Source organism: Doryrhamphus excisus, linkage group LG16 (genome assembly GCF_037039965.1).
Source record: "Doryrhamphus excisus strain RoL-2023G ecotype Guam linkage group LG16, RoL_Dexc_Guam_v1.1, whole genome shotgun sequence".
Lineage (NCBI taxonomy): Eukaryota > Metazoa > Chordata > Actinopteri > Syngnathiformes > Syngnathidae > Doryrhamphus > Doryrhamphus excisus.
The window spans coordinates 525,188-549,514 of record NC_136372.1 but is presented as its reverse complement, the minus strand read 5'-3'; the positions used below and the strand labels follow the sequence as shown (position 1 = coordinate 549,514).

At 51.4% G+C, this 24,327-nt stretch overlaps 4 protein-coding genes and 1 pseudogene across 7 annotated transcripts; 3 read left to right on the top strand and 2 right to left on the bottom strand.

The window, feature by feature from the left end:
- Positions 1 to 1,151: 1,151 nt before the first annotated feature.
- pctp (phosphatidylcholine transfer protein) lies at positions 1,152 to 14,805 on the bottom strand. Of its 2 annotated transcripts, none has more exons than XM_078797537.1 (6): positions 4,172 to 4,545; positions 3,166 to 3,283; positions 2,402 to 2,481; positions 2,150 to 2,321; positions 2,013 to 2,080; positions 1,152 to 1,901 (listed from the first exon to the last, which is right to left on the bottom strand). In XM_078797537.1, the coding sequence occupies exons 1-6, from the start codon at positions 4,298 to 4,300 to the stop codon at positions 1,827 to 1,829; spliced, it is 642 nt and encodes a 213-aa protein (XP_078653663.1). In that variant the 5' UTR covers positions 4,301 to 4,545; the 3' UTR covers positions 1,152 to 1,826. The 2 variants fall into 2 exon arrangements, with proteins under 2 accessions (XP_078653663.1, XP_078653664.1); XM_078797538.1 differs by lacking the exon at positions 4,172 to 4,545 and adding an exon at positions 14,424 to 14,805 and having other exon boundaries at positions 1,153 to 1,901.
- tmem100a (transmembrane protein 100a) lies at positions 4,623 to 7,157 on the top strand. Its single transcript, XM_058048624.2, has 2 exons — positions 4,623 to 4,837; positions 6,326 to 7,157. Exon 2 carries the CDS (start codon positions 6,347 to 6,349, stop codon positions 6,758 to 6,760), a length of 414 nt encoding a protein of 137 aa, XP_057904607.2. The 5' UTR covers positions 4,623 to 4,837; positions 6,326 to 6,346; the 3' UTR covers positions 6,761 to 7,157.
- LOC131102936 (small integral membrane protein 36 pseudogene) lies at positions 11,552 to 12,155 on the top strand (annotated as a pseudogene).
- On the top strand, positions 12,206 to 16,806 carry mmd (monocyte to macrophage differentiation-associated). Of its 2 annotated transcripts, none has more exons than XM_058048598.2 (8): positions 12,206 to 12,355; positions 14,710 to 14,772; positions 14,973 to 15,054; positions 15,122 to 15,282; positions 15,352 to 15,426; positions 15,494 to 15,595; positions 15,964 to 16,033; positions 16,109 to 16,806. In XM_058048598.2, exons 2-8 carry the CDS (start codon positions 14,747 to 14,749, stop codon positions 16,307 to 16,309), a joined length of 717 nt encoding a protein of 238 aa, XP_057904581.2. In that variant the 5' UTR covers positions 12,206 to 12,355; positions 14,710 to 14,746; the 3' UTR covers positions 16,310 to 16,806. The 2 variants fall into 2 exon arrangements, with proteins under 2 accessions (XP_057904581.2, XP_057904580.2); XM_058048597.2 differs by lacking the exon at positions 12,206 to 12,355 and adding an exon at positions 13,028 to 14,573.
- hlfa (HLF transcription factor, PAR bZIP family member a) lies at positions 16,800 to 24,118 on the bottom strand. 2 transcript variants are annotated; one of them, XM_078797536.1, is made up of 4 exons: positions 23,820 to 24,118; positions 21,935 to 22,300; positions 18,180 to 18,397; positions 16,800 to 18,098 (listed from the first exon to the last, which is right to left on the bottom strand). In XM_078797536.1, exons 1-4 carry the CDS (start codon positions 23,932 to 23,934, stop codon positions 17,883 to 17,885), a joined length of 915 nt encoding a protein of 304 aa, XP_078653662.1. In that variant the 5' UTR covers positions 23,935 to 24,118; the 3' UTR covers positions 16,800 to 17,882. The 2 variants fall into 2 exon arrangements, with proteins under 2 accessions (XP_078653662.1, XP_057904571.2); XM_058048588.2 differs by having other exon boundaries at positions 18,180 to 18,394; positions 23,820 to 24,117.
- Positions 24,119 to 24,327: the final 209 nt, after the last annotated feature.

The window sequence follows — 24,327 nt, the reverse complement described above, 5'->3', positions numbered from 1 at the left end:
TTCCACATATCAAAATAACTCAGGCCTCCTCCCTGCTATTAGTTTTTTTGTACTAAAATAATCCATTAACAACAACTTAGTTGTTCTATAGTGTGTTGCAAGCCACAATAGGCCCCTGGGCCACACTTTGCACACCCGTGTGATGTTACACCAACTCTGGTTAGCCTAATGGACAACCTGCAACTGGAATATGAATCCTAATATGATGAGACAGGTAACCAACAGCTGACTGATACGTGCTATTCTAGCGCTAGCACTAGCACTAGCGCTAGCACTAGCACTCGGCGAGTCTGTGATGCAGTTCCGGTAGGAAGCTAGCGGTGGCAGTGTTACTCCTCCATGTCAATGAGTTACCACAGACGAGTACCGAACGAGTCCCGAACGGTAAAAACTAGGTTAGTGTTGTTCATGAGTCCGCTGAGAATGTGTCAAGGCAGCAACAAAGTACAACTAGATGGAGAGTCGTGTTGTGTAACATCGATTATTCAGGTCATGGGATGGAGAACGTTCCACTAGAATGACACAAAAAATACCTGCAATCACCAGAAGAGGTTTAAAGTGCTCCAATTAGCTCAGACTGCATACAAGTGACAAAAAACAGGTTTTAGCTGTAGAAGCGACGCACTTTAGATGTTTGTAGGTTATCTAAACAAACGTTTGTTCCCCACGGTTCGTGTGGAAGCGCACCTGTTGGCCATTACAAGCTAATTGGTTCCCCAAGCTCGTCGAATTGGTCTTAAAAGGCAAAAGCGTCTCATACATGTAAACATATAAGAAATTATTTATATTAGTATAATATAATATATAACATTCATATTTTTAAAGCGCTTTTCAAACTACAACACCATTTGAAGTAAAAATAAGACGGACGACAGAAGCTTACCTGACTGGAAGGGGCCGGCTCACAAACCGCTGGACAAGCGACTTCCGGCTGGTGACGTCACTTCAGGAAGGACGCCATCTTCTTCTTGCATTGTTTATTATGGTTATTGACGGTTGACAAGGGGCTCGGAAAGACGCCATTTTTAAAGTGGGCTTTTCAATTTAGCGTCAGTGTTGACGTCATGAGGTGGGCGATACCATTATATTCCTGTTGGGCAAAACCTTGCTGAAACACATTAGCATAGACAGTGCAGAAGAGTGTAGCATACTAGGAAGTCAATTAGTAGATAGCAATACATTTTGCATGGTACTTCTAAAGAGTCATGTTAAAACCTGGTCTAGGAGGCCCAATGTTGTGTATGTCTGGCCCCCCTACTAAAGACTAATAATGCTAATATGCTTTGCCATGTACTCTGTCATCCTTGAGAGGTTAGCTACTTGGTAGCTTGGTACAAAATACAAATGTTAATGTTTTGGACACGTCCGGGCTAAAGCTAGGAGACCAGAAGAATCAGTTTTGGGATTTGGGGTTCATCTTATCATGACACTTTTAAAAAAGATACAATAAAATAAAAGACACACTTTGATGTTTTTTCTCTCACATTTGAATTTGAGTGCGTGCACGCAACAATCAGCATAGACCAATCAGAACAGCAGTTTCCATGGTTTTCCATGGTTTTCCATGATGACAGAAGTTCATTTCGGGGAATGAAAATGGCACACAGACAACAAATGACATCTGTCTTGTTGACATTTAAATCCCACTCAGACCAACAAAGACGGGTCGGCTGCGTTTTCCATCCTTCAAGAGCAGCTCGGCCAGGACCGATGGAAGACACGACTGACCCGTGATGATTCGGATTAGGACGGCAGCCATGCAGCGTGCCGCCATCACGCTGCTCGCACATTCGCCAGAGCTCAGTGTTTGATGGAGAAATAACTTCTCACTTCTTGCAGCGGTAGCTGTGATAGTCGCTGCAGGCCTTCTGCATGTCGGTGAGGAAGCCGGGAACGCCGCTCTGTTGACCAGGAGAGTCATGACATCGCATGAAAACACATCTGCCTGATGCCAGAAGAAAGGCACGGCAGAAGACCGCGGAGGAAATCAAGTCAGGCGTCCCAACTCTTACCTTGGCCGCCCAGTTGACCAGCCAGGTGGGAATCATCCCGCCAGGATTGTCAAAGTAATTCATGAAAACTGGAAAGTTCATGAGGACATGAGATTTCATGAATGAATGAATGAATGAAGCATCTACACTCACAGCACCTTTAGTGCCGCCGGCGCCGTCCGTCTCCATGGCGACCGTCTGCTTGTAGTCCTTCACTCGCAGCACGCCGTTCTTCTCCGGACATGGCGTCTCCGGAGAACTTCTGGCCAGGATGACCCAGATCTTCCTGCCGCCCACTTCCAGGACTCGCCGCTCCCTGACGTACACGTACTGAGGAGCGGTGAATGAAGGAAGACGCCACGGCGGACATCTGGGCATCCTGAGACGTAAACGCGGGACTGGAAGGATACGTCTCTGTTGGACAGCGGGAACGGGTACTTGACTTCCCAGTAGATGGCCGTCTGCCCGTCGAACTGCTCCTCAAAGAGCTCTGAGAAGCACACCGGCGACAAAGTTAGAGGAATTCCTGGCATCTGCTCACAGAGACGTGCAAGTCATGAACGAGTGGTTTAATACTCACAGGTATTTACTGAATCAGGACTCACGGGTTCACAGTGTTAGCGTTAACTTCTCAATGCACTAATGCACTAAATGTCTGCACTAACCCTGAAAGTACTTCATCTCATACTTGCCTCACATCAACTCTCTGGTGCCTTCCAGCCCGAGCCGCCACACAGAACCTTGGAACCCAATGATTGACTCGTTTCACTGGCTCACTTTGGCGAGTATCAACAGCTCACAGGTACACACACAGACTTGAGTTCCCCTGACTCACGAGCACGACACAAGACTCAGGTTTAAACGACTCATGGGTCCTAAACCAAGAACTTCATCTTCATGGTGAACTGCCGCCCCCTACTGACACACAAAGGATGAACGCCCAGACTAGGACTGCAGCATCTGCTGTACCAGCAAAGAACAACACTGGAGAACACAGGGCCAGCTGGTCGGTGACCCAGCAGCATCTAGGCTACATCTGGGCGACATCGAGGCTACGACTGCTACATGTTACCTGCTGCTCTCTGGAGCTTTGCATGGAGGCAGAGAGAGTAGGAGGGGTCAAGAGGAGAACCAATGAAACCATGTGGACGCGTAACGGTTGAAGCGTACGCACCTTTGACGTATCCATCCCAGTGCTTGCGATAGGCCAGGTCCATGTAGACGTCCGCACACAGCTCTGGAGCGCAGCTGCTGAGCGAGCCAAAGACTTTGTACTCATAAAGTCCCGTTTCCTGCAAACAGACAGACAGCAGCCGTTTGTGCCGGTGATGAAGTCCATGTGGTCTGGAGACAAAGGCTGCACTCAAGCACAGGAACACAAGCACTGGAACTCAAGCACTGGAACTCAAGCACTGGAACTCAAGCACTGGAACTCAAGCACTGGAACTCAAGCACTGGAACTCAAGCACTGGAACTCAAGCACTGGAACTCAAGCACTGGAACTCAAGCACTGGAACTCAAGCACTGGAACCAAACCCAGCCATGAGCATCACAACGCCGCCTTTGCCTGCGGGCCCGGGAGCAGATGCAAATATGAACTTACATCAACCAAATGGAAGTCAAATATGACAAGTTAAAGTCCCTCCGGTGAGTCCCTGACAGTTCTCGCAAGTCGTTGAAACTTCGGCCTTCCTCAACCCAGCGAGTCGGTGAAGCTCAGTGAACGGGTTAATGGAGACGAGTACCCGCGAGTACCCACAAACGTTTCCAACGACTCGTTCATCTGCATCCCGCGTTGCCCATTTAAACACGATTTACTTCAGACTGAATTAAAAGTGAGAGTCGTCTTTTGTCACCCGTGTGCCGATTTGCAGAGCTCGACACCCCGAATAAGAACTTTATTCAGGCAGCTTTGAACAGGTGTACTTGTCAACCTGCGGGCGGGCAAAGGTTCAACTCCGGGTTTTCCAAACGAAGCCTGGAAACGCTCGCAGAAAGAAAACGGGATCAGCCCGGTTTCCGGTGATTCCCCAGCTGCCTGCCAAAAGCACACACTAATATTTACACGTCTTGTCTAAATAAATGAATAAAAACGTCGAGGCTTGACGGGAATGTGGAGTGTTTATGGCGGTACGGAGCTGTCTTCCGGTTAAAAAGCGAGCCGTTTATTTGCCCCGTACCTGGTCAAGAAGCCTGTAAATGTTCACTCCCATCGTCCCGGTGAAGAGTTCCCATCCTCCTTGCAGCTGCGGCTCGTCCAGCTCCTTCCAGGCTGCTTGGAACTCCTCGTCCGAGAACCGCAACGACATGCCGGCGACTGATGGACGCCAAGCTAGCAGGAGTGCACACAGCTTCCGGTCTCAACTTCACAATAAATCAGTCACCGGCTCTTTCCGGGCACTCATGAACACTTTTTAAGCAATTTATGTAGAAAAGGACTTTTATCCACTGTCTGTAGTTATGCTGAGATGAACGTTGCTGTGACGTTAAAGGAGCAGCTGAATCAAGCTCACCGAACAACGCGAGTGAACGGATATATCACGTTTGAACTTCAAAATAAAGCAGAGGGCAGTGCTGGCCGAGTAGCGTTTTCCGGCACTAACTGTGGTCTTATTGTGTAGTGCCGGGACCGGAACGTCAACGATGTGTTACCGTGTGGGCTTTGACGTGCACGGTGAGTACAGCAGAGGCTGAGAAGATCTTCTTGTCAATGGATGGAGTCTCAGTGGTCATGAATGGAAGCCACAGGCACGTCCATCCTGCTCCAACACAAACACAAGAACCGGGACTATTGTTTTTCTCCAACTCGGGACTCGGCGGCGGAGGACATGGAGAGCAACTTGCAGGTGACTCCTTTTATTCGTTTTTGTGCACACTTGAACCCGCTGAGGGACCACCACAGAGCAGAACCCTGGCAGCCAAGTTCAGACATTTGACTCGCTAACTCTTAACTAATGTTTTAGTCATATCTAGTGTCCATAAGAAGTTGAAGAAGTTAAGAAATGCAGATTAAACTCCCTGAGAATGTCAGAAACGCAAGCAGACGTGAAGGTGTGGGCCAACACACGATGTCTCCCACTGGGAGAAATACGTGAGTGGCGTTTTACACCCCCACACTGCCGCCCAGCTTTGAAAACCTTACTCGAGCTTCAGTGTTTCCCACAGGACTGCGATCTATGTGTGGTGCTGGTGGGTGTCCATTTTTGCCAGGTATTTAAACGTTGGGTTTCTACAATGTCCGCAAATGGCCCCGGGCCGCATTTTGGACCAATCTGCCAGAGTGTCTGCAGCCTATCAGAGGAGCCGTGCTAGATGATGATGATGATGATGTCTGGATCTCATCAGCGTTTGCGTTGGATTAGCGAGTAAAGTGCAAGAAAGACTTCCTGTGTGGAATCGGGAGCGACTTTATGATGCCTGACGCCACCTCACGTTTGTGGCGGCTCTAATTGATGACATGTTTGGTAAAGTGACACGCGTACAGCAGATGAGACGGTGGACATCTTTGCACTGGCAAATGTTCCTTATTAGGATGTTATTCCCATAATATTCCCACGCCATCTCACTGTTTTCCATTTCTACCATTTCAGCTTTCCTCCGACTGTATTCCCATCAGATATGTTGTTTTTTTTGCTGTAAAAAAATAACATCTGTAATATTTCAGCTTCATGCTACCTTAATGACATAATATGAGGTTATTCATAAAATAGGTTATTCGTAAAATTCACAAATTACAACTCTTGCGTGTGTTTGTAAGGCAAAGGAGGTCTGAAGGTGTCCGGTGGGGAATTGTTGGGAAACTAATTGGACAGGAAAGGCTCGCCAGCGTTGGAGCAGCAATGAAAAACACGTGTGGACGCTGCAGCTGAAGCCTGCGGCCGCCATGAAGGAGAGCGAGCGCTTGTAATGTCATATCCTGCGCTCTCCAGGGAATGTCTCAGCTTGTGCTGGGCGCCCGGTTCCTGCGTCATTCCCGACGAGCTGCTCCGCCTGAGTGGGGAATGTGCCGGGGGTTACGTGGGTTCGCTCCGCCGCCTCGGTGGGAATTCTGACAACAAACATCTGCGGGGTTCCTCCATGATGATTTTGTAGCGGTCCATGTTGGGGGCAGTGGAGCGCAGAGGTGGGGGGGGGGCTCTATAGTCTGACAGCCCACTCGTCCGGCAGACCAGGGGTCCGACTCGTCAATTAGGTTAGACCAGACCACTGGAACCCTCTGCTGTAAAGACTTATTGAGGGCCAACTTGGCAACACCGATCCCTCCTGCTACGTCTTCTTCCTGTGTGTTGAGAAGAGCAATGATTCGCTAATCCATGTTGTCCTCCCCCATGCAGAAAGGCTAAGAGGCTAAGCTAATGAATCCGTTGGAGCGCGCCATGCCAGAAGACGGCGGTCCGGACGCCTTGAAAACGCCAGCGAGCGCAGAGAAAGCCAGCGGGGCGCTCGCCACGACGACGGTCAACATCCCGCTGGTCAACGAGGTCCAGCTGGCGGCGGCCACGGGCGGGACGGAGCTGTCCTGCTACCGCTGCACGGTGCCCTTCGGCGTGGTGGTGCTGATCGCGGGCGTGGTGGTGACGGCGGTGGCGTACAGCTTCAACTCGCACGGCTCCACCATCTCCTACCTGGGCCTGGTGCTGCTCTCGGCCGGGCTGCTTCTCCTGGCGTCCAGCGCCGTGTGCTGGAAGGTCAGGATGGAGAGGAAGCGGGAGCGGCGGCGAGAGAGCCAGACCACCCTGGTGACCAACCAGAGGAACCTTTTCACGTGACCCCACGGCAAAGATGCTCTTTGGAAGAACCTTGACTCGACTGTCCTGGATTGTTGGTCCGATATGGAAAAGGTGCGGCCTGCTGGGAACGCCGCCAGAGAACACGTTTCCTTGAAATGTTGGATCTGCATACTGCTTGGATTTCATTCTTCCGGGGCTGGAAACATCATGGACATCTTCATGAAGACTCTGATTGCATATGAAATGAATATGAATTTTATACAGGATGCTTCCCGCAGGACCGCCATCTATTTGTGGCGGCCTGCCACACCTCATCAAGTCCACAGTACCGTGGATCTTAATCGCTATTATTCAGTATACCTCCAATTATGTAGCATATACGTATATACTGGATATACCAAGTGTTTATCATCAACAGAAGACAGAAGGTCTTTCTTTGTATCCATCCTTTCAATAAAGGTAGTGATGTTACTGATGTAGTTCTGGTCACACTTGAGTCACACAAAAAGATGTCTGATCCCCCCCGTCAGTAGATTTTGTCCACGTTCATACGCCGACCTTGTTGATTGTGTTTTAAAGAGACATTATGTATCCAATACCACGACATGCCTTCTAATTGACTGGCAGTGCTTTCCACAGGACTGCAATCTATGTGTGGTGCGGTGGGATGACGTAGCGGTGGGTTGTGCACCACCGGCCATGGTGCCTTTGGAAAAGTGCGTACCATCCAGATGAAAAATGTCAATTAGAAAGGAGCTTCTGTGGAGCCAATGAGGCGCCATGCAGGAGGGACTGAAAGAGTGGCCCCGCTAAATAGCGAGTGGAGGTAAGAGGAAGTGGACCCCCCAGGGTGAAAATAGCCTGGACGTGCACGTCTATTTATAGGCAGCCTTTGCGTTGCTAAGCGTCCCCGTGACACCAGACACTACAACTCAACGCCCGGCTTGCGTCAGAGGGGACACGACAACACACACACGAGGGGGGGTGGGGGGGCAGGGTCTCCCCTTGGTCCCAAAACAAGTGTCTTAGTAAAGGAAATGTCCTGTGGGGACTGCTATGATATGCTGTGATGTATTTGTCCTCAGAGGAAGCATGTTAGCGTTGCTGGATCCTTCATGGAATCTCCTTCCTCCTTCGGCTCCGACTAAACGCTGGCTGGGGAGGGCGACGCCCGCTGGAAGGAAGTGCACGTCAGCGTGGGCCTTTAAGGTGAGCCAAACTTCATCACGGACACTTCCTGTCCCCATGAGGGAGACATCGCCGCGACCATCAAGTCGCTACATGCGGTGCTGACGTTGGCCAAGTCGTTAGTTTCTCCATGGAGAATAAAAACGTGGGCGGAGAGCAACAAGTCGACGAGTGCAGCGCCATGACATCATCTAGCATGACGTCATCGGGCGCTTTCATCTTCTGCCAGAGGTTCTCCAGCCGTCCAAGGGTCGGCTGCGGCCCGTCCCAGAGGCGATGGCGGCCCATCATCAAAAACTGTTAGAAGACAATGACTTGGGATCAAGTCTGCACGAGTGTGAAGGTTATGATCTTCTGACTTGACTCGGATTTCCGAGCATGGATGTTTGCCCATCACTAAAGGGGCCACCATCAGAACATCAACTGTTGGGGCCGCTGGACCACATCAGAAGGTTGTTTGGACCTTGTGGAGCAGAGAAGCCAAAGAGAAGAACGACGTGTCTTTCTTGCGCTGATGAAATCCACGTGTTTGACCGTTGGCTTGCCTCGCCAGCGCCGCCTCCGACGCACGCCCATTGGGGGGGGGGGGGGTTGATCAGGCGGGCGTGTCTGCTCCCCAAGGCTTTGACATCATCTCCTTGATGTTGCGTCTAAACTTTGCATCCTGATGCTGAGCTGCCGTGTTTGTCGCTCCTAAGCGTGACCTCGAGAGACAGGAAGTGACTTTGACTGCGAGGGGCGTGGTGGCGTGGTGGCGTGGGGGAGGGGGCTGTTTTCATTTTGAAGGAAGTGACTTCGTTCTCGCCAACAGCTGAGATTCTCTGCTGTGCCAGCGCTACCACCCCATCCACGGGCGAAGACCCCCGGCCCCCGGTGTGGGCCCTTGCTGAGGCCGGGGGAGGGTGGTGGGCGTCGGTCTCCTGTGAAACATTCCCACATCTGTTCCCAAGGAGGTTAGCTTGTGTTGCTTTGCTAATTGAATCCACACGCTAGCTTTGTTTGGACAGCTTCTCTCCTTCCGCCAGACAACAACGCTGCAGGACAAAACCACTTGGACGCCACCCACGGGTCCGGGGACCAGGAAGTAGGACACCACCTACACAGCTTGTTATCGTGCAGCTGAATCAAGTCCAACGTCAACAAAGACGGTGGTCACATTTCTTCCAGTTGATAAGGCTTGATGGTCTTTTCCTCATCGTTTGTAGTCCATGTACGTCCTTGGCCCCCCCGCCCCCCCGCCCCCACCACCCCACAGAAGACGGGCCGTTGGACGTATGACAGCAGAACCAAGGCCTGCTTGCAACATCACACTGACACTTTACACACTAAAAGCACCGAGTGGGATTCATCAACGAGGCCCACTGCAACTCCTCGGCCTTCACTGGGGGGTCCGTGGGGGGGGGGTATATGGGGGTGGATCTCGTTGGGATTCTTTGGCATCCGTCAGCTGCAAACATTCCTACACGAGCTGCTGAGATGACGTCTGACACACAATAGCAAGGCGTCACTTTTACGAGTCCCTGCTGCTTTGTGGACCATGAACACACCATTTGATGGATGGGGGTGGGGGGCGGGGAGGGGGGGGTGAAAAACTCCCATTCCTGCTGCACACATGGTGTACTTGCACAACATGATCTGACGCTGTGGCGTGTTTACACGACGATACATTATAGGTCATGTGATCTATAGTTCTATAGATGCTGTGTAGAAATGGGAGGAGACATGGTGGACCACCCTGCAGTCAAACAGATCCACCTGGATCCTGTGGAGGTGGACCACACCCAACCACAAGGACCAACAGCACCCATAGCACGACGTGTTCTTCTCCATCCAGACGTCAGCCAGCCTGAGGCGGGCGGCCAGATGGGGGATCTTTGTGGACAGGAAATGATGAAGACTGGGAGGAGCGGGTTCCCACGCCCAGAAGAAGAGACGCTCAAACACAAACAGTCCTCTCAGGAAGGAAAGAACACTCTTGGGACCTTTATCAGATCTGCAGGATCCTCCATCCCTCACGGGTCCTTCATGGGGACACTCGGATGGAGGTCCGTCCAACAGGAATGAGAGGCCGTCTTGGGTTGAAAGGTGGTCTGGTGGTCTTGGATGGCCTTCGTGCTCCAGTTTGATGGAAAAGGTGAAAAGTACGTCAGCAACACCTCAGCTGCTGTCTGCCGCTCGTGTAACGCCAGCTCCTCGCTGACCTCATGGAACGTCTCCACGGAGACACGCCGGAGGATGCCGGACAGTCAGCGCTCCGTGACGGACCACCCCCTGCACCCTAAGAGCCCCCCCCCCCCCCCCCCAAGCAGGCTGCACTCTCACTTCAACAACATGATCTCTACGTTCATTCTGGCCGTCTTTAAAGTACTAAAGTACTTAATACTGCGTTCAGTACTGCTTGGCTTCATACATGCTGCTGTATTAGCGGTTGCCAGGACAACGGTACATTTGGGATGGCATTGGGCCGAGGGTGGACGAATATGGTGAAATATGGTATATGTATTATAGTATTATTATAGTATTATACGTACTGTATACATCTTTAGTAAATGCATGTGGCATATTTAGTGCTCGGATGTCAGCAATTTGGCAAAGTTTAGCTACTAATGTATTTTGTCCAACAAAGATGCTAAGCTTTGCTTTTCGCTGACAAAGCAAATGAGCGTAATATTTCATAATAACGTTGGTGGTCATTAGATTAGCGTAAGGACCGCCCATGGTGGTCTCTTTCTCTCGTGTGTCATGGGGTCTTTAGGGGGAGGGGTGCGACTAGGAATAGGAGAGGTCAGGGTGTGTTTAGTGAGAAGGTGAACAAACAAACCAACAACACATCCTCTTCCAGCAGGTCTGGACCCACTGGCACCAGCTCAGATGGACGTCCAAGATAGTGGAGAGGAACAAACCCCACCCAGGAGAAGACGACACATCCTCCACTCGCCACCAAATATAACCTCTCTGTATGATTTATAAAAGCACACAATTAAAGTCATCGCCCTCCCCCTCAACATCTCATTTGAATTTGCAAATGTGGTCCCGCCCCCTGGAGGAGGACGGCAGCCACGACCAGGAACATAACCCCCCCTTGGAAAGCAACATGAACATGCCAAACGCATCGCTTGTGTCTCGAAGAATGCTCGAAGCAGTAAGGCGACGTCGCTGCCCCCTGCTGGCCCAAAGCTGCAACTACACCCACAGACAATCCAAGCAGACTTGACCTCAATTAGGCCGCTTTCCTCATGGATGCTACTTCCTGCTTCCACACCCGAGTCACGTGACACGCCTCCCGGGTGTGAGAGGTCATGCAAAAACAACACGTGACCTCCTGGCCCGCCGCAAGCTAACGGCGGCTAGAATGGGAGATCTAAAGTAGTATTGAGATGAGTACAAGGGTACTTTTAATGGTACTTTTCCAGTACTGACACACGGGCAGCATATGGGGGCAGATTACAGATTATACATTTGAAATGACTGACGGCTTTAATCTGATGTACTAAAGAAAAAAAAAACATTTTCTGTAAAGACGTCATCCTGGCAAGCTAGCATGTTAGCCTTCCTCTAGCTGCCCCCCCCCCCTCAGGCCGGAATTTAGCCAGATGGCCACTGTCGCCAATCCCCTCTCACAATCGAGATTAAGATTACGGCGCACACACACAGACAGTGTAGAGATGCAGGTTGTGCGTTGACGTGCGAGTCGATGATATAAGAGCGACGGCGTCATCGAGCGGCGGCTTACCGTACTAAACTCATCGCAGAAACGGGAGGTTTGGAGCAGCGGCGGCCATTCAGGTCTTTGCAGCGCTAAGCTAAAACGAGCGGCTAAACTCAGCTAAGCCGAGCGGGACGCAGAGCATGGACGCGGGACGACGGACGGACGCCACCGGGATCGTCGGCCCGTAGCGTGGGCGCCAGGCCTCGGGTGTGGGGGTCAGGGGGGGGATAAAGGATGGGCTTCCTGGAGAACTACCAGGAGATCGACCCGGTCACGCTGAACCTCTGCATCCTGATCGCCAGCTACGTCATCCTGCTGCTGGTCTTCCTCATCTCCTGTATCATGTACGACTGCCGCGGCAAGGACCCCACCAAGGAGTACGCCCCCGACCCCCAGCCCGCCCAGTCGCCCATCCGCCTGGTGGTCATGCAGAGCTCTCCGGCCCCCGTGGGGCGCTGGGACACGGCCAGCATGATCACCACCTACCACGAGCCCTCGCACGCCGACTTCAGGGAGAAGAAGAGCACCATGGTCTGAGGGGGTGCGCTTCTTTTTACACTTTCACTTTAAAAGCTTTCTTTTCCGGACTTCCTGCACTCAGACGCTAAAGCAGGGTGACGTGCACGGACGTCTTTAGGTGCACGTGAAATCCCGCTCATGGATGTCGGATGTCGCAAGTGATAAGGCGCCATCTTGTTTTGACGCGCACTTAGCCGGGACGCCGCCTCGGGATTAAGGTGAGCAAAACAAGCGCACACACGGCGTCCAGGTGGGAAGAAAGGTCTCGGCCCGCGGACGCCGCTGACGTGCTCTACTTCCTGCCTGCCTGCCATTCAGGGATTAGTCTTCCACATTTGCTTAAGTCTGCTCGCTCTGACGTCATTCCTCAAGCTGGCTCGGCCTCAACATGCTAGCTCCGGGGGGACAAACCTTTGCCTGGGGGGGCCGCGTAGGCAAACATGGAACGATGAAACATGTCCATATGCTAACTCGAGCTAACATCGTCTTCACTCTTTTTTACTCGTTTGATTCTCTGAATATTATGACTTTAAAAAATGACTTTTATTTCACTTTATGCTACTAAAGTGACGCTAACAAAACACAGCCGAGGGTGGCACGTTGGGCACCCCCGAGCTAGCTCAACTAGTTGGCTGTCCCATACATTCATTTATTTGAGTTTTTTTGTTGTAGCTTTGGTGCTACATAATAAAAGAATTGTTGTCGTTCCAACTCTGTCCAGGAGATGGCACCATGGTAACTGTATAGTCAGACGCCCTTTAGCTTTGCTTCAATTTGCCAGCAGGGCCAACCACTAGCTTGGCATCAAACACCGACACGCTGACTCTTACACAGTACAGACCTAAAACTAAAGGGCACAACCAGCAACAGGTAAGCTAACACACAACAACAATGAGCTAGCATTCTATGTGGGGATCAACAAACACATGACTTTAGGTGGTGCCCACAAGACATGCTGGGTTACGACTAGGCACACGCACGCACGTCTACCGCTTGTGGATGCTAGCCCTGCAGCCATTGGTAGAGGGTGAGACGTGGTGATGATGGGACGCGTAAAGACGAGACAGACCGGATGTGTGCTTTTGGCTAGTTAGCTAGCGTGTCTTTTGCCTCGGCTAGCTCGCGTTAGCATCAGCAAAAGGCTGAAGGACGTTGTACTGGGAAGAAGTACTCCATTATCACAGACAAACATTTCCTGGAAAGTGGACACAAATAATCCAATAGGCTCAGCTTCAACCCAGTGGGCGGGGCTAAATGGCAACGTTAGGTAACCACATCCCCGCATTTCATGGCGACAACAACCGTAAAAAACCAGTTGGTTCTTTAGAGTCCAGTAAAGTAGAAAAATAAAATACAATTTGGTGAAGTTGTCACCATGCTGGTGAAGGCGTAGCCTTAAAAAGCCTAGCCTGTGTCACGTGACCTCTAGACATTCCCTGACTCGGACTGGAGGTTTTTACAGACCCGCTGTGATAAGATAAAGGAAGATCAACAGTTTAAGGTGAAACATAAACACTAAACTACGTCAAAAGGAAAAAGGAAACCCTGAAAAGTCTACGAAAGCGGCCCTGCATCCTTCGACGCTGATCCTTCGCCACCCGTCCCTTAGCATAGCAACACAGCATGCTAACAGCCCACCAGCGCTGGCATGATATCGCACGTGTAATCTATCTTTATCTGGCTGGCCCGTATCACGCCGTTTATGAGTGAGGCTGCTCGCCGGCCGTGACGATGAGTTACGGAGAGCAGCGTCAACTTGGCCGATTGCACAGGAGGCTTACATAAACGCTCTCATTTCACTGATCAACTTACTGAGCTTACGTAACCGTGACAACGTGACAGACACCACCCCATTATGCGCTTATTTATTTCCATCCAACTTGCTAGAAATTATTCTTACTTATTATTGCTCTCTCAGCAAGCGTCACATTATGTGATGACTTCAGTATAAATAGGGGTAGGAAGGTAGGAAGGTAGGAAGGTAGGAAGGTAGGAAGGTAGGAGTGAATAAGCTGTGCTTCTTCCTACTTCTTTTGGACATGTGGAATTGCCAATTTCGTGTGTGTTATGTAAAAACAAGTTTCCAGGTTTGCCTCGATTTGTTATGTTTTTATTCCAGATGTTTAAAAACCGCCAGCATTGCTGTATTATTCTAGATTGCTAATTCATATTTGTTTATGTTCAACGAACGGCAACAAGTCCACATTAGACCACGCCCCCCTAGACCCGATTGGCCAAGCGGTAGACCCCCCTCCCAGCTGCTTGGCTCAACCTGCCGTCACTCACCGAGTGGAGCGTTCATTTCACCGGGGCGGCCTTGTTGCTCTCGTCGGGCCGCTCCTTCCTGAGCGTCCTCCTCATGATGGATCTTTCTACCTCAGACGTTTAGGAGCCATTGGACTTGATGAGGATGCCATGGAGAAAAAGACTCAAGCGGTGCCTTATAGGGAGAGTTAGCGGCTAGGCAGCTAGCGGGCGGCTGGCTAATACATGCTAGCTTGTTAGCATTGCTAGAACAGTGCAGCTTCATTACTTTTATACCTCCCGTTTTGAAAATCCATCCTTTTTTTAGCTCCTCGCCGTGCCGCCGCAGACATCAAGACGCCGGCATGAAGAGCGCGCTCAGCTTGCAGAGGTGAGTTCGCTCCTAATGTCTGTCGGCAAGACGTGCGTGACGTCACAGACACGCGACTCAGCTGTTCGAATGCAAACCATACACATCCATGACTCGATGAATCAACTGGCACGTGAAGGCTGACCCATTCAGTCTATTATAAAGTGACAAATGTAAAAGTTCACCACCCATTAATTTGGCAAACAAATGATGTGTGTCAGGTTCATGAACCGGCGTCCCTCCGCCAACTGTCGCTACCAGCCTACCTGCTACGAGCACGCCGCCAACTGCTACACGCACGCAGTGAGTCTCCGCCCACCGCCATTCACACGCCGGGAGACGCCGTGCTCATTTTCTTCTGTCGCCGTAGTTCCTGATCGCACCCGCCTTGGTGGGCATGGCGCTGCTGCACCGCCTGTCGGACACCCAGTGGCAGCGCATGACGGCGTGGGTGTACGGCCTGGGCCTGTGCGCCCTCTTCCTGGTCTCCACCATCTTCCACGTCATCACCTGGAAGAAGAGTCACATGAGGTGCGATTGGTGGGGGGGGTGTTGGGGTTGTGAGGTGTTTGTGTGATTGAGGTTGTGGCCATGTTGCAGGGAGGTGGAGCACTGCTTCCACATGTGCGACAGGGTGGTCATCTACGTCTTCATCGCCGCCTCCTACACGCCCTGGTGAGTCCTACGCCACCGCTCGTCCTCTGACACGGCGCTCTAACGCCATATTGCTTTGACTTGGCAGGCTGAACCTGCGGGAACTAGGGCCCCTCGCCACTCACATGCGCTGGTTTGTGTGGCTGATGGCGGCCGCCGGGACCATCTACGTCTTCAACTACCATGAAAAGTATGACTACCACTCTTATGAAACGCTATTACAATTGTTTCTTCTTCATGATGACATCACGACCAGTCCAGGGTGTACCCCGCCTCTCGCCCAATGACGTCAATTTGCATAACTGGCTGTGATGATTTTTTATGGATACTGTGGGAGAGGAGATAAAAAGCAAAGCCACAAATGGCCCCCGGGCTGCAGTTTGGACACACCTGTTACATCGCCAAAAGTCGTTGTTGCTAGCGGCATTTTTGAAAGAGAAGCTAGAGCGGCGTGGATACTTGGCGTGGATGACATTAACGTGGAGTAAACACCGGAGTTTAACCAACATTGAAACAATAAAAACATGGTTTACCTTGCGATGCCGTTTGTGTTGCCAGATACAAAGTGGTGGAGCTGGCCTTCTACTTGACCATGGGCTTCTTCCCAGCATCGGTGGTGACGTCCATGGTGAGTGTGGCGCCCCCGGTGGCCAATGTGAGCACAGCAGCTTTTAAGAGCCGGACTCTTCTCCTGTGGTTTCAGAACAACACGGAGGGCCTCCACGAGCTGGCGTGCGGCGGCCTCATCTACTGCCTGGGCGTGGTCTTCTTCAAGAGTGACGGCGTCATCCCCTTCGCCCACGCCATCTGGCACGTGTTTGTGGCAATGGCGGCCGCCGTGCACTACTACGCCATCTGGAAGTACCTCTTCAAGCCCGCCGCCGATGCCCTCCCGCACTCGTGAGCCGCTCAAATAAACGTTTACGACCGCATTGTTTACCCTTTCCTACACGGACCACTCGTTTTAAAGACGCTTTTACACTTTGGACCAAACGTTTTTATCACTTGATGTTATTCCACTGCCGGGTAGGACCTAAGATGCTACCAGGTGGGATTTAAACCTCCTCCTGTCACGTTGAGGACAAGGAAGAAAGTAAAACTCTCCAAGCGTTAGCGTCTGTTAGCGTGTTTGGCTAAACTCAAGATGGACGCCTGTGGAGGCGGAGCCTCGCCCTTGATCAACTGTTTTTTGTGTTTGGCGGCCCCTGCTGGTCTTTTACTGCATTTTAGGTTGTGTGATTTGAAAGCGGTGCTGAGAAGTTTCTCACAATGACCTCATGTTTGTCCTCGTGTGCGCATGCGCGTGTTCTTGCAGTGATTTTGTAAACGTTGGCCTTCCCGCCGTCATCTTTGTGGTGCTACTCGCTCCTCTCATTGCAACAATAAAACCAGAGAAAAGTACACGTCTTTTATTTAACAAAGCACACAGCAGCCAACAGGAAGGAATATTAACAGTTCGTGCCTGTTGCCATGGCTGCGCCGTGACGTCTGTCTCCATGGCGACGAAGACGTTACATGGCGAGCAAACCAGCTAAAAGGCACACACAAGATGGCGACCGTTTACCGACGGTCCTTCGTGACGTCAGCGCGGCGGCTTGTGGTCACATTAACCATGGCAAAGCCTAGTCTAGAGACGCCTTCCAACCAAACGACTTGTGTGCTGCCTCGTTGTCACTAGCCGGCACCAGGGGGCGCCATAGTCCTCCCTCAACCAACTTCATCCACTCACTAAGGCTTGTGTGGTCACATGACGTGCGTGTCCCACAAATAGAAGATGAGTAAAGTGCCGAGTTATATTCTTGAAGTCTTTAATATTCTGGATCTGTTATGCATTTAAAATACATAGTTCAGTTCAGTAATGTATAGGAAAAATACTGTACAAAACAACAACGTATAGATTAGGTTTATATAAACATCTCTTGTAACCAATATATCTTCTCTGGAGCGATTGGTTTGGTCTAACCAGCCAACGTTTGCTTTTCCTTGCTCAGCACATCCTTTACATTCATGCCGCCATCTTGGTCAAGACGGGCGGCGGCTACGCAGACACGGGGTTCTACCATGTAGCGGGAGGAGGGCGGGGTTTGGGGTGGATGGGGGCGGGGTCTTACAACTGTCAACACAAGCTGAAAAGAATGACCAACTTTGCAAAAATGGAAAGGAAAGAAGAACTCATGCTGAAAGGACGTCCTCGGTCGTGGAGCAACATGGCGGCGGGGGAGCGGATTGTGAGCGACGCTGTAGTGCACGGAGGCGGCGGCGGCTTTATTGCTCGCTGGTGAACCGCAGCTGAGGGGCGCAGCGGAGCGCAGTGAGATGTTACGAGAAGATCAGTGACACGTCACATGGCTTTAGCGGGAGAACAAAGTGACAAAATGACAGACGTGTGTTGGCGCCACCAAGAGACACTTTGTCCTTTAAAGGGAGGGCGGGGTCAAGGGTCGGGGGTCGGGAACGGGCAGGCGGCGGGCGCCGCCTCACAGCGGCCCGTGCCGGGCCTCGTATTTGGCCACAACGTTCTTGCAGCGACCCAGCTCCTTCCGCAGGTCGGCCACCTCCATGCGCAGGGCGGCGTTCTCCTTCTCCAGGAAGCCGGCCCGGATGGCGATCTGGTTCTCCTTCAGCCGCCGGGCGTCTCGAGAGCGTTTGGCCGCCACGTTGTTCTTTCTGCGGCGGGCCCAGTACTTGTCGTCCTGCGGGGGCGGTGGAGAAAAGCCTTTTTACACTTGGGAACATGTGACTACAAACGTTGCCTTCCCGTCCCGAGAGGTCACCTTCAGGTCTTCGGGGATGAAGACCTTGCGGGCCTTCTTGATCATGGGCTGCGGCTTCAGCTCCTCGGGGGAGAACTTGCGTTTCCTGGGATCGAACACGGCCTGGCCGGGAACGCTGGACAGAGCCAGGTCTGCCGGGTCGGGCTCGTAGGTGAGGGGCACCTGAATGGACTCTGGGTCGATGGGGCTGGGCGTGTCCCGGGCCGAGGGCAGCGCTGCTGAACAGGAGAAGACCATGTTAGTAGATCTTTTTATACATTTGTATGTGATGTATCATTTTATAAAATACATTTTAGATGATCTAAATGACATTTATACATTTTCTGTTTAGATTGTTTCAATAGCATAGCATTTATAGAAGTTATTTTTAAATGTATATTTCATTAGATGTAGAATATTTCTTCCATAGTACACATTGATTATATGTACAATTATATACGTAGAATGTCAAAAAGCCAGAAGCAACGCCTCCTCCGGCCAGCAGGTGGTGCCGTGCACACACGAGTAACAGTGCAGTCTAAAGGCCATTCACAAGAACAGACTGTTTTCCTGCCTGTTGTCTGGTTGCCAGGCAACAAGAGTCAGCTTCGCCGTGACGGCCAGATCCACCAGAACTGTGCCGTGACCCCGCCGCCATTCACAAAGCTTCTTAGCCCGCTAAAAGTGGAGGCCTTCCACTGAGCTGCTAATTAGCACAGAGGTGAGCGAGAGGCTAAAAGCGTCTCATTGGTTTTCGTTGACACCGACCAGGAAGTAGGCGACTCCTCAATAAAGACGTTTTTATGTTTACCAACCAGGCAGCTTTGTCACATGATCAAAGCCACGCTAGCATGGACTTGGACTTGCACTCCTGCAGGCCAAACAGCTTGTCAGGGGTCAAAGGGCGCACAGATTTTTCTCACTAAGCTGATCGGCTTTTTGAACTTCGCATCGACACCCACCCGGCCAAGTCAACTTCCGCATAACACCGCCTGTCAAAGTAAAAGCAGGGCCAAAAACGCCTTTGGCTTTTACTTTGGCTTTCTGTGTTATTTGCCATGTCTGACCTCGGTTCAGCCAGCATCACGTTGTAGCGTCGCCATTCACTTGTTTGCAAAGCTAGCAGTTGATGCTATGAACACTGCTTGACTTGACACCACAGTGACGTCCATGATGGAAATGTACCCCATACAGTAGATATGGGCAGATGACCTCAGGCGTCCTACAGTGAAGCATCCATGATGGAAACGTACCCCATACAGTAGATATGGGCAGATGACCTCAGGCGTCCTACAGTGAAGCATCCATGATGGAAACGTACCCCATACAGTAGATATTGATATGGACAGATGACCTCAGGCGTCCTACAGTGAAGCATCCATGATGGAAACGTACCCCATACAGTAGATAATGATATGGGCAGATGACCTCAGGCGTCCTACAGTGAAGCATCCATGATGGAAATGTACCCCATACAGTAGATATTGATATGGGCAGATGACCTCAGGCGTCCTACAGTGACGTCCATGATGGAAACGTACCCCATACAGTAGATATTGATATGGACAGATGACCTTTCCTGTGGGAAAGTCTGAGAAGTTTGCGAGTCACACCAGAGACGTCAGTCCCGCCATGCAGGCTCATCCAGCCAGCTCGGCAACCTCACACTTGGGCCCCGCCTCCCGTGGCGGAGCCCCGCCCCCTGAGGCCAACTCCCTGATATGATCGACCACCTGCCAGCACGTGCACGCGCACACGGCGTGCTCACTGCGGGGAACACAATAGTGCACGTGACACGCGCACGCCAGAGTCCATGTGATGCGGCGCGAGTAGACTGTTTGGCCAGGGAGGGTGAAAGTGAGTCAGGAGGGGGGGGGGGTGCTGCACATGGCGCCTGCATGTGTGTGTCACATGGCCCAGCACGCTGCAGGAAAGCCCTCTATGTCTCTCTCACACTCACACTCGCGGGTGGAACGCCATGCTCGGCTGCCAACACGAGCCTGTTGTTGCCACTTCCTGTCTCACACGCACTAATGTCAACATTACTGCTAAGTCCACAGGAGCCTTTGATGGACATCGCGTGACAAGCCGCTTGCTGTTGTGCAGGTTGTTTACTTGTAAAAGTGGGCGGCCCTCCTGTTTGACAGGAAAAGGGGCGGGGCTAGCGGCCCTCCCCCTGTGAAAGAAACATTTGTCTCACATCCTCAGCAAAATAAAAGCTCCACACCAAGAGATTCTTCAACATTAAAGCGTCCCTCTGGGAGTTTGCAAACAACAACAACCTTTATTTCCACCACTTCCTGCTAGCTAGCACTTCCACAACACAGCCACATGACCCACCGTCACCATGGCAACATCTGTGTGTGGAAGGGTGGGGGGGGGGGGGCATGACATGGAGCCGTCACGTTGTTGAAGATATGAGTCCAGACGAGGGCCAGAATTCAATTTAATATGTCGAGCCTCCTTTGGTCACCTGACCTCTTTAGTCCAGTAGTACTATGTGACTATTAGTACCACACTTTGTACTAGTTAGCATTGCCTGTTTGGAGTAATACCAACACACGGCCAATGATGTAGCAGCATTTACAGAATCCTTTGTTCTCCATGAATGGAGTCTACCCAGCATGTAGTACTTACTATTAACGCTACTTTGACTAAACTACAGTACTAGTCTTATCTGACGGCCAACATGTACATTGTACTCCATTCACTCTTTCAATACAAGCTGTCAAAATACTATAAAATGGTCACCTAGTCAACATCAGCCGGTGAGCTAGTGCTAGCATAGAGACCTTAGAGATCTTAAAGCTGTACACACACTACGTCTTTCAGTCCAACGTAGACACACAACCAGGGTTCTCAAGTTAAGTCAACGTTAGCTTTTATCTCTGAATGTGACAGCCACTGGTAGCTGGTCCAGGGACAACAAGGAGCTCACTAGCCAGCCAGAGAGGCAAAACGTGTAAACAAAGATGCCAGGTAATGGGCGAGTCTGTGACAAGCTAGACTGGAGGTCCACGTCTATCTGGTCACACGTGCTGGGACCAACACGGCAAGCGCTTTCATCAAAATAAAGCACTTTATGCTATTATATTTGCTTTGGAACTAATTGTGCTCAATGTGCCAGGTAAGCAATATATGTATGTATATATAGCACCTATGTATGCACCCCCATACATGCATTTTCAATTCAATCAAGGTGTGACACACTTGATTTTGTTGTGGTGCTGGACCACATTGAATGAGATGGAGACCCTGAGGTGTGTTCATAAGCAGCTACGGTGGAGGCGTGTTCATAAGCAGCTACGGTGCGTTCATAAGCAGCTACGGTGCGTTCATAAGCAGCTACGGTGCGTTCATAAGCAGCTACGGTGTGTTCATAAGCAGCTACGGTGGAGGCGTGTTCATAAGCAGCTACGGTGGAGGCGTGTTCATAAGCAGCTACGGTGGAGGCGTGTTCATAAGCAGCTACGGTGGAGGCGTGTTCATAAGCAGCTACGGTGGAGGCGTGTTCATAAGCAGCTACGGTGGAGGCGTGTTCATAAGCAGCTACGGCGTGTTCATAAGCAGCTACGGTGTGTTCATAAGCAGCTACGGTGTGTTCATAAGCAGCTACGGTGTGTTCATAAGCAGCTACGGTGGAGGCGTGTTCATAAGCAGCTACGGTGCGTTCATAAGCAGCTACGGTGCGTTCATAAGCAGCTGCGGTGCGTTCATAAGCAGCTACGGTGTCATCAACAAGCGACATTGACGGACGGTGTAGAGGGGGGTCTCACCTGCGGTGCCGGGGCTGTGGAGGCAGGGCTGTGGGGGCGGCATGGTCGTGCGCACGGAGGTAGTGGGGCGGCTGCTGAGGTCCACCACCAGGGGCGCAGGCGGGGCCTGAGGCGGGTGCCGGGCCTGGGGGGCCCCCTGCTGCTGCTGCTGCTGTTGTTGTTGTTGTTGTTCGCCCTGGGCCGTGTTGGCGGGAATGCCGTTCTCAGACAGGAACTCCTCCAGGTCCATGTACTCCAGCTGGAAGTTGTCCCCGTCGTAGGGTAGCGTCTTGTCCCACAAGGTGGGCCCCAGGAAGGCCGACTGGGGCGCGCTGGCCACACCGCTCTCATCCTCCAACTTCTCTTTCTCCTTCTCTTTGCCAAAGCCTGAGGACGGACACAGACACTAGTTGGCGCTATTGCACATGTACACACACGGACGTCAGCCATATTTGGAAAGCTGCATTGTCAAGATGAGAGCGTGAGATCAAGGCAGCAAAACGGGGGTGTCCAAACCTTTTCCACCAAGGGTCACGCAATGAAAAATTGTCTTCTATAGAACACGACCAGAACCAATTCCATAACCCACAGGGCTGCAATCTACTGGTGGCAGGCAGCCAACACAGACGTGCACAAAGACCTTGCGTTGCGTCCACATTCGCCCCCCCCCCCCCCGCAGCGGCGTGTGCTGGTCAGACAGTGGGTGCTGACATGCGAGGAAAGACGTACGAGGCTCGTTATGTTGACATCACACAAACTGCCGCCGCTTTCAATGCGACGCCCTCACGGACGGAAAGGTCCTCCGCTTGCTTTCAAGTGGCCGGTACAAAGCCAACAAAGGTAAAAGCCAAAGGAACAAGGACATCCAGCAGCCCACACAAAGCCAGCTAAGAGAAGACGTTATATAACGCTGCCTGGGCTTGCTTTCCTAGCTTGCTCAGATTAGCTTGAAGGCCGCGCGGCATCATTGCTTTGTTTCAGAAAGCCTTGCATGTCATGTAAGCCTGAGAAACGCCGACGGGCTGCGGCTTCGAGTCGTGGCGTTTGCAAAGATGGCTGCCACTTGATGGAATTGTTTACAAACAGGACTTGCTGCCATGATAATCCATCCATCAGCCATGTTGTGTGACACAGCACAACAAAGACAGCAGGCAGTAACAACAAAACTTTAAAGTGGGTCACAGCGTGTTTAGGACATGCTGCAATATGATCAGTCTACTTTTGCTCCTGTAATCCAGGCTATGCTTTAGTGGGGACAAATTTAAACTAGCTTTTACATGCTAACTGATCCCGAATACTGTACATGTAAAACCTACTTCCTCCATAGCCGTAAGACTCCATGACGCAACACACTGGATAATCATGCTAACATGGAAACATACTTAAATGAAGTGGTTGAGAAAGAGGTTTGTCCTAGGAGTCAGCATCTAGAAAAGCTTGACCTCAATACAAAGTTTGATCAATTTGTTTTGAAGATTAGCGTCTGAGGCGCCCTCTATGGGCCACGTAAGGGATGGCAGGAGCTTTAAGGGTATTAAAGGTGCAGCCGAGCGGCACCAAGCGTTGGGTTCAACGGCAATAATTCGTGATTATTTAGCACTTGAGCCGAGACCGTCACTTCTAGGCGGCGAGTGGGCCAACATGGAGCAGAGACAGTCGGCGTTTTTCGGGAACTCTTTCGCGTCGTCTAAAAAATGAGACGAGGCCACCTCCGACGAAGATCGTAATATGTGACACGATGTGACACGCGTGTGCAGGTTTCGTCGCGCATCGTCCTTCGGGGAGCTTAGCTGTCAAAGTGCGCACGTCGGTCGAACGAAAACGGCAACAAGCGTCGCTTCTATGGGTGACTTGCGCCGCATCCCGGTGTCACTGTTCGATAGACGATGAATTCAAGGAAGCGTACCTTCGTCGTGGTGGAAAGGCAGCTTGAGAGGGTTCTCCAGCAGGGACTTGAGGACGCCATGAGTCGGCGGCAGGAAAGTTGTGTTGATGGGAAGAGGTCTGGCCATTTTCTCCATATGTCGTCAAGGGCAACTGGAGAATAAAGTTCGCAAAGACTTTAATCCCAACGAGGCGCGGCCCGCAAGGACTCGCAAACGCTGAAAAGGACGCCGAGACTCCGCGCAGCAGCGGGACGGTGAGCGGGCAGACCAGCTAGCTGGATGACTGGAGGCGGACTGGGCGAGGAGGGCGGAGGCAGCGCGGCTTTGGACCGCCATGTGCGGAAACACTCTCTGTGACGTCAAAGTCAGGGGCGGGGCCTCGATTGAAACTCCTTCAGGGAGCGTGGGACATGAAAGACACAAACAGATCGATGTTGCATTTAGGGAGCAAAGGAAATAAAAGCGATTTTCACTCTGGCGTGAACAACGTTCATTGAACAAAAGTCATTTGTTACTTATTCATTCATA

Excerpts from the sequence above, each read along its gene's own strand:
- pctp (XM_078797537.1), bottom strand. The coding sequence starts at position 4,300 with ATGTCGTTGCGGTTCTCGGACGAGGAGTTCCAAGCAGCCTGGAAGGAG. Across the intron at positions 3,284-4,171 it reads TTTACAGGCTTCTTGACCAG|GAAACGGGACTTTATGAGTA; the intron begins GTACGGGGCAAA and ends GTCTGTTTGCAG. Across the intron at positions 1,902-2,012 it reads TGGTCAACTGGGCGGCCAAG|AGCGGCGTTCCCGGCTTCCT; the intron begins GTAAGAGTTGGG and ends CCTGGTCAACAG.
- mmd (XM_058048597.2), top strand. The coding sequence starts at position 14,542 with ATGAGGATGCCATGGAGAAAAAGACTCAAGCG. Across the intron at positions 15,283-15,351 it reads TGGAAGAAGAGTCACATGAG|GGAGGTGGAGCACTGCTTCC; the intron begins GTGCGATTGGTG and ends GCCATGTTGCAG. Across the intron at positions 15,596-15,963 it reads GTCTTCAACTACCATGAAAA|ATACAAAGTGGTGGAGCTGG; the intron begins GTATGACTACCA and ends TTGTGTTGCCAG.
- tmem100a (XM_058048624.2), top strand. The coding sequence starts at position 6,347 with ATGAATCCGTTGGAGCGCGCCATGCCAGAAGACGGCGGTCCGGACGCC.
- hlfa (XM_078797536.1), bottom strand. The coding sequence starts at position 23,934 with ATGGAGAAAATGGCCAGACCTCTTCCCATCAACACAACTTTCCTGCCG. Across the intron at positions 22,301-23,819 it reads GCCTTTCCACCACGACGAAG|GCTTTGGCAAAGAGAAGGAG; the intron begins GTACGCTTCCTT and ends GTCCGTCCTCAG. Across the intron at positions 18,099-18,179 it reads TCATCCCCGAAGACCTGAAG|GACGACAAGTACTGGGCCCG; the intron begins GTGACCTCTCGG and ends CCGCCCCCGCAG.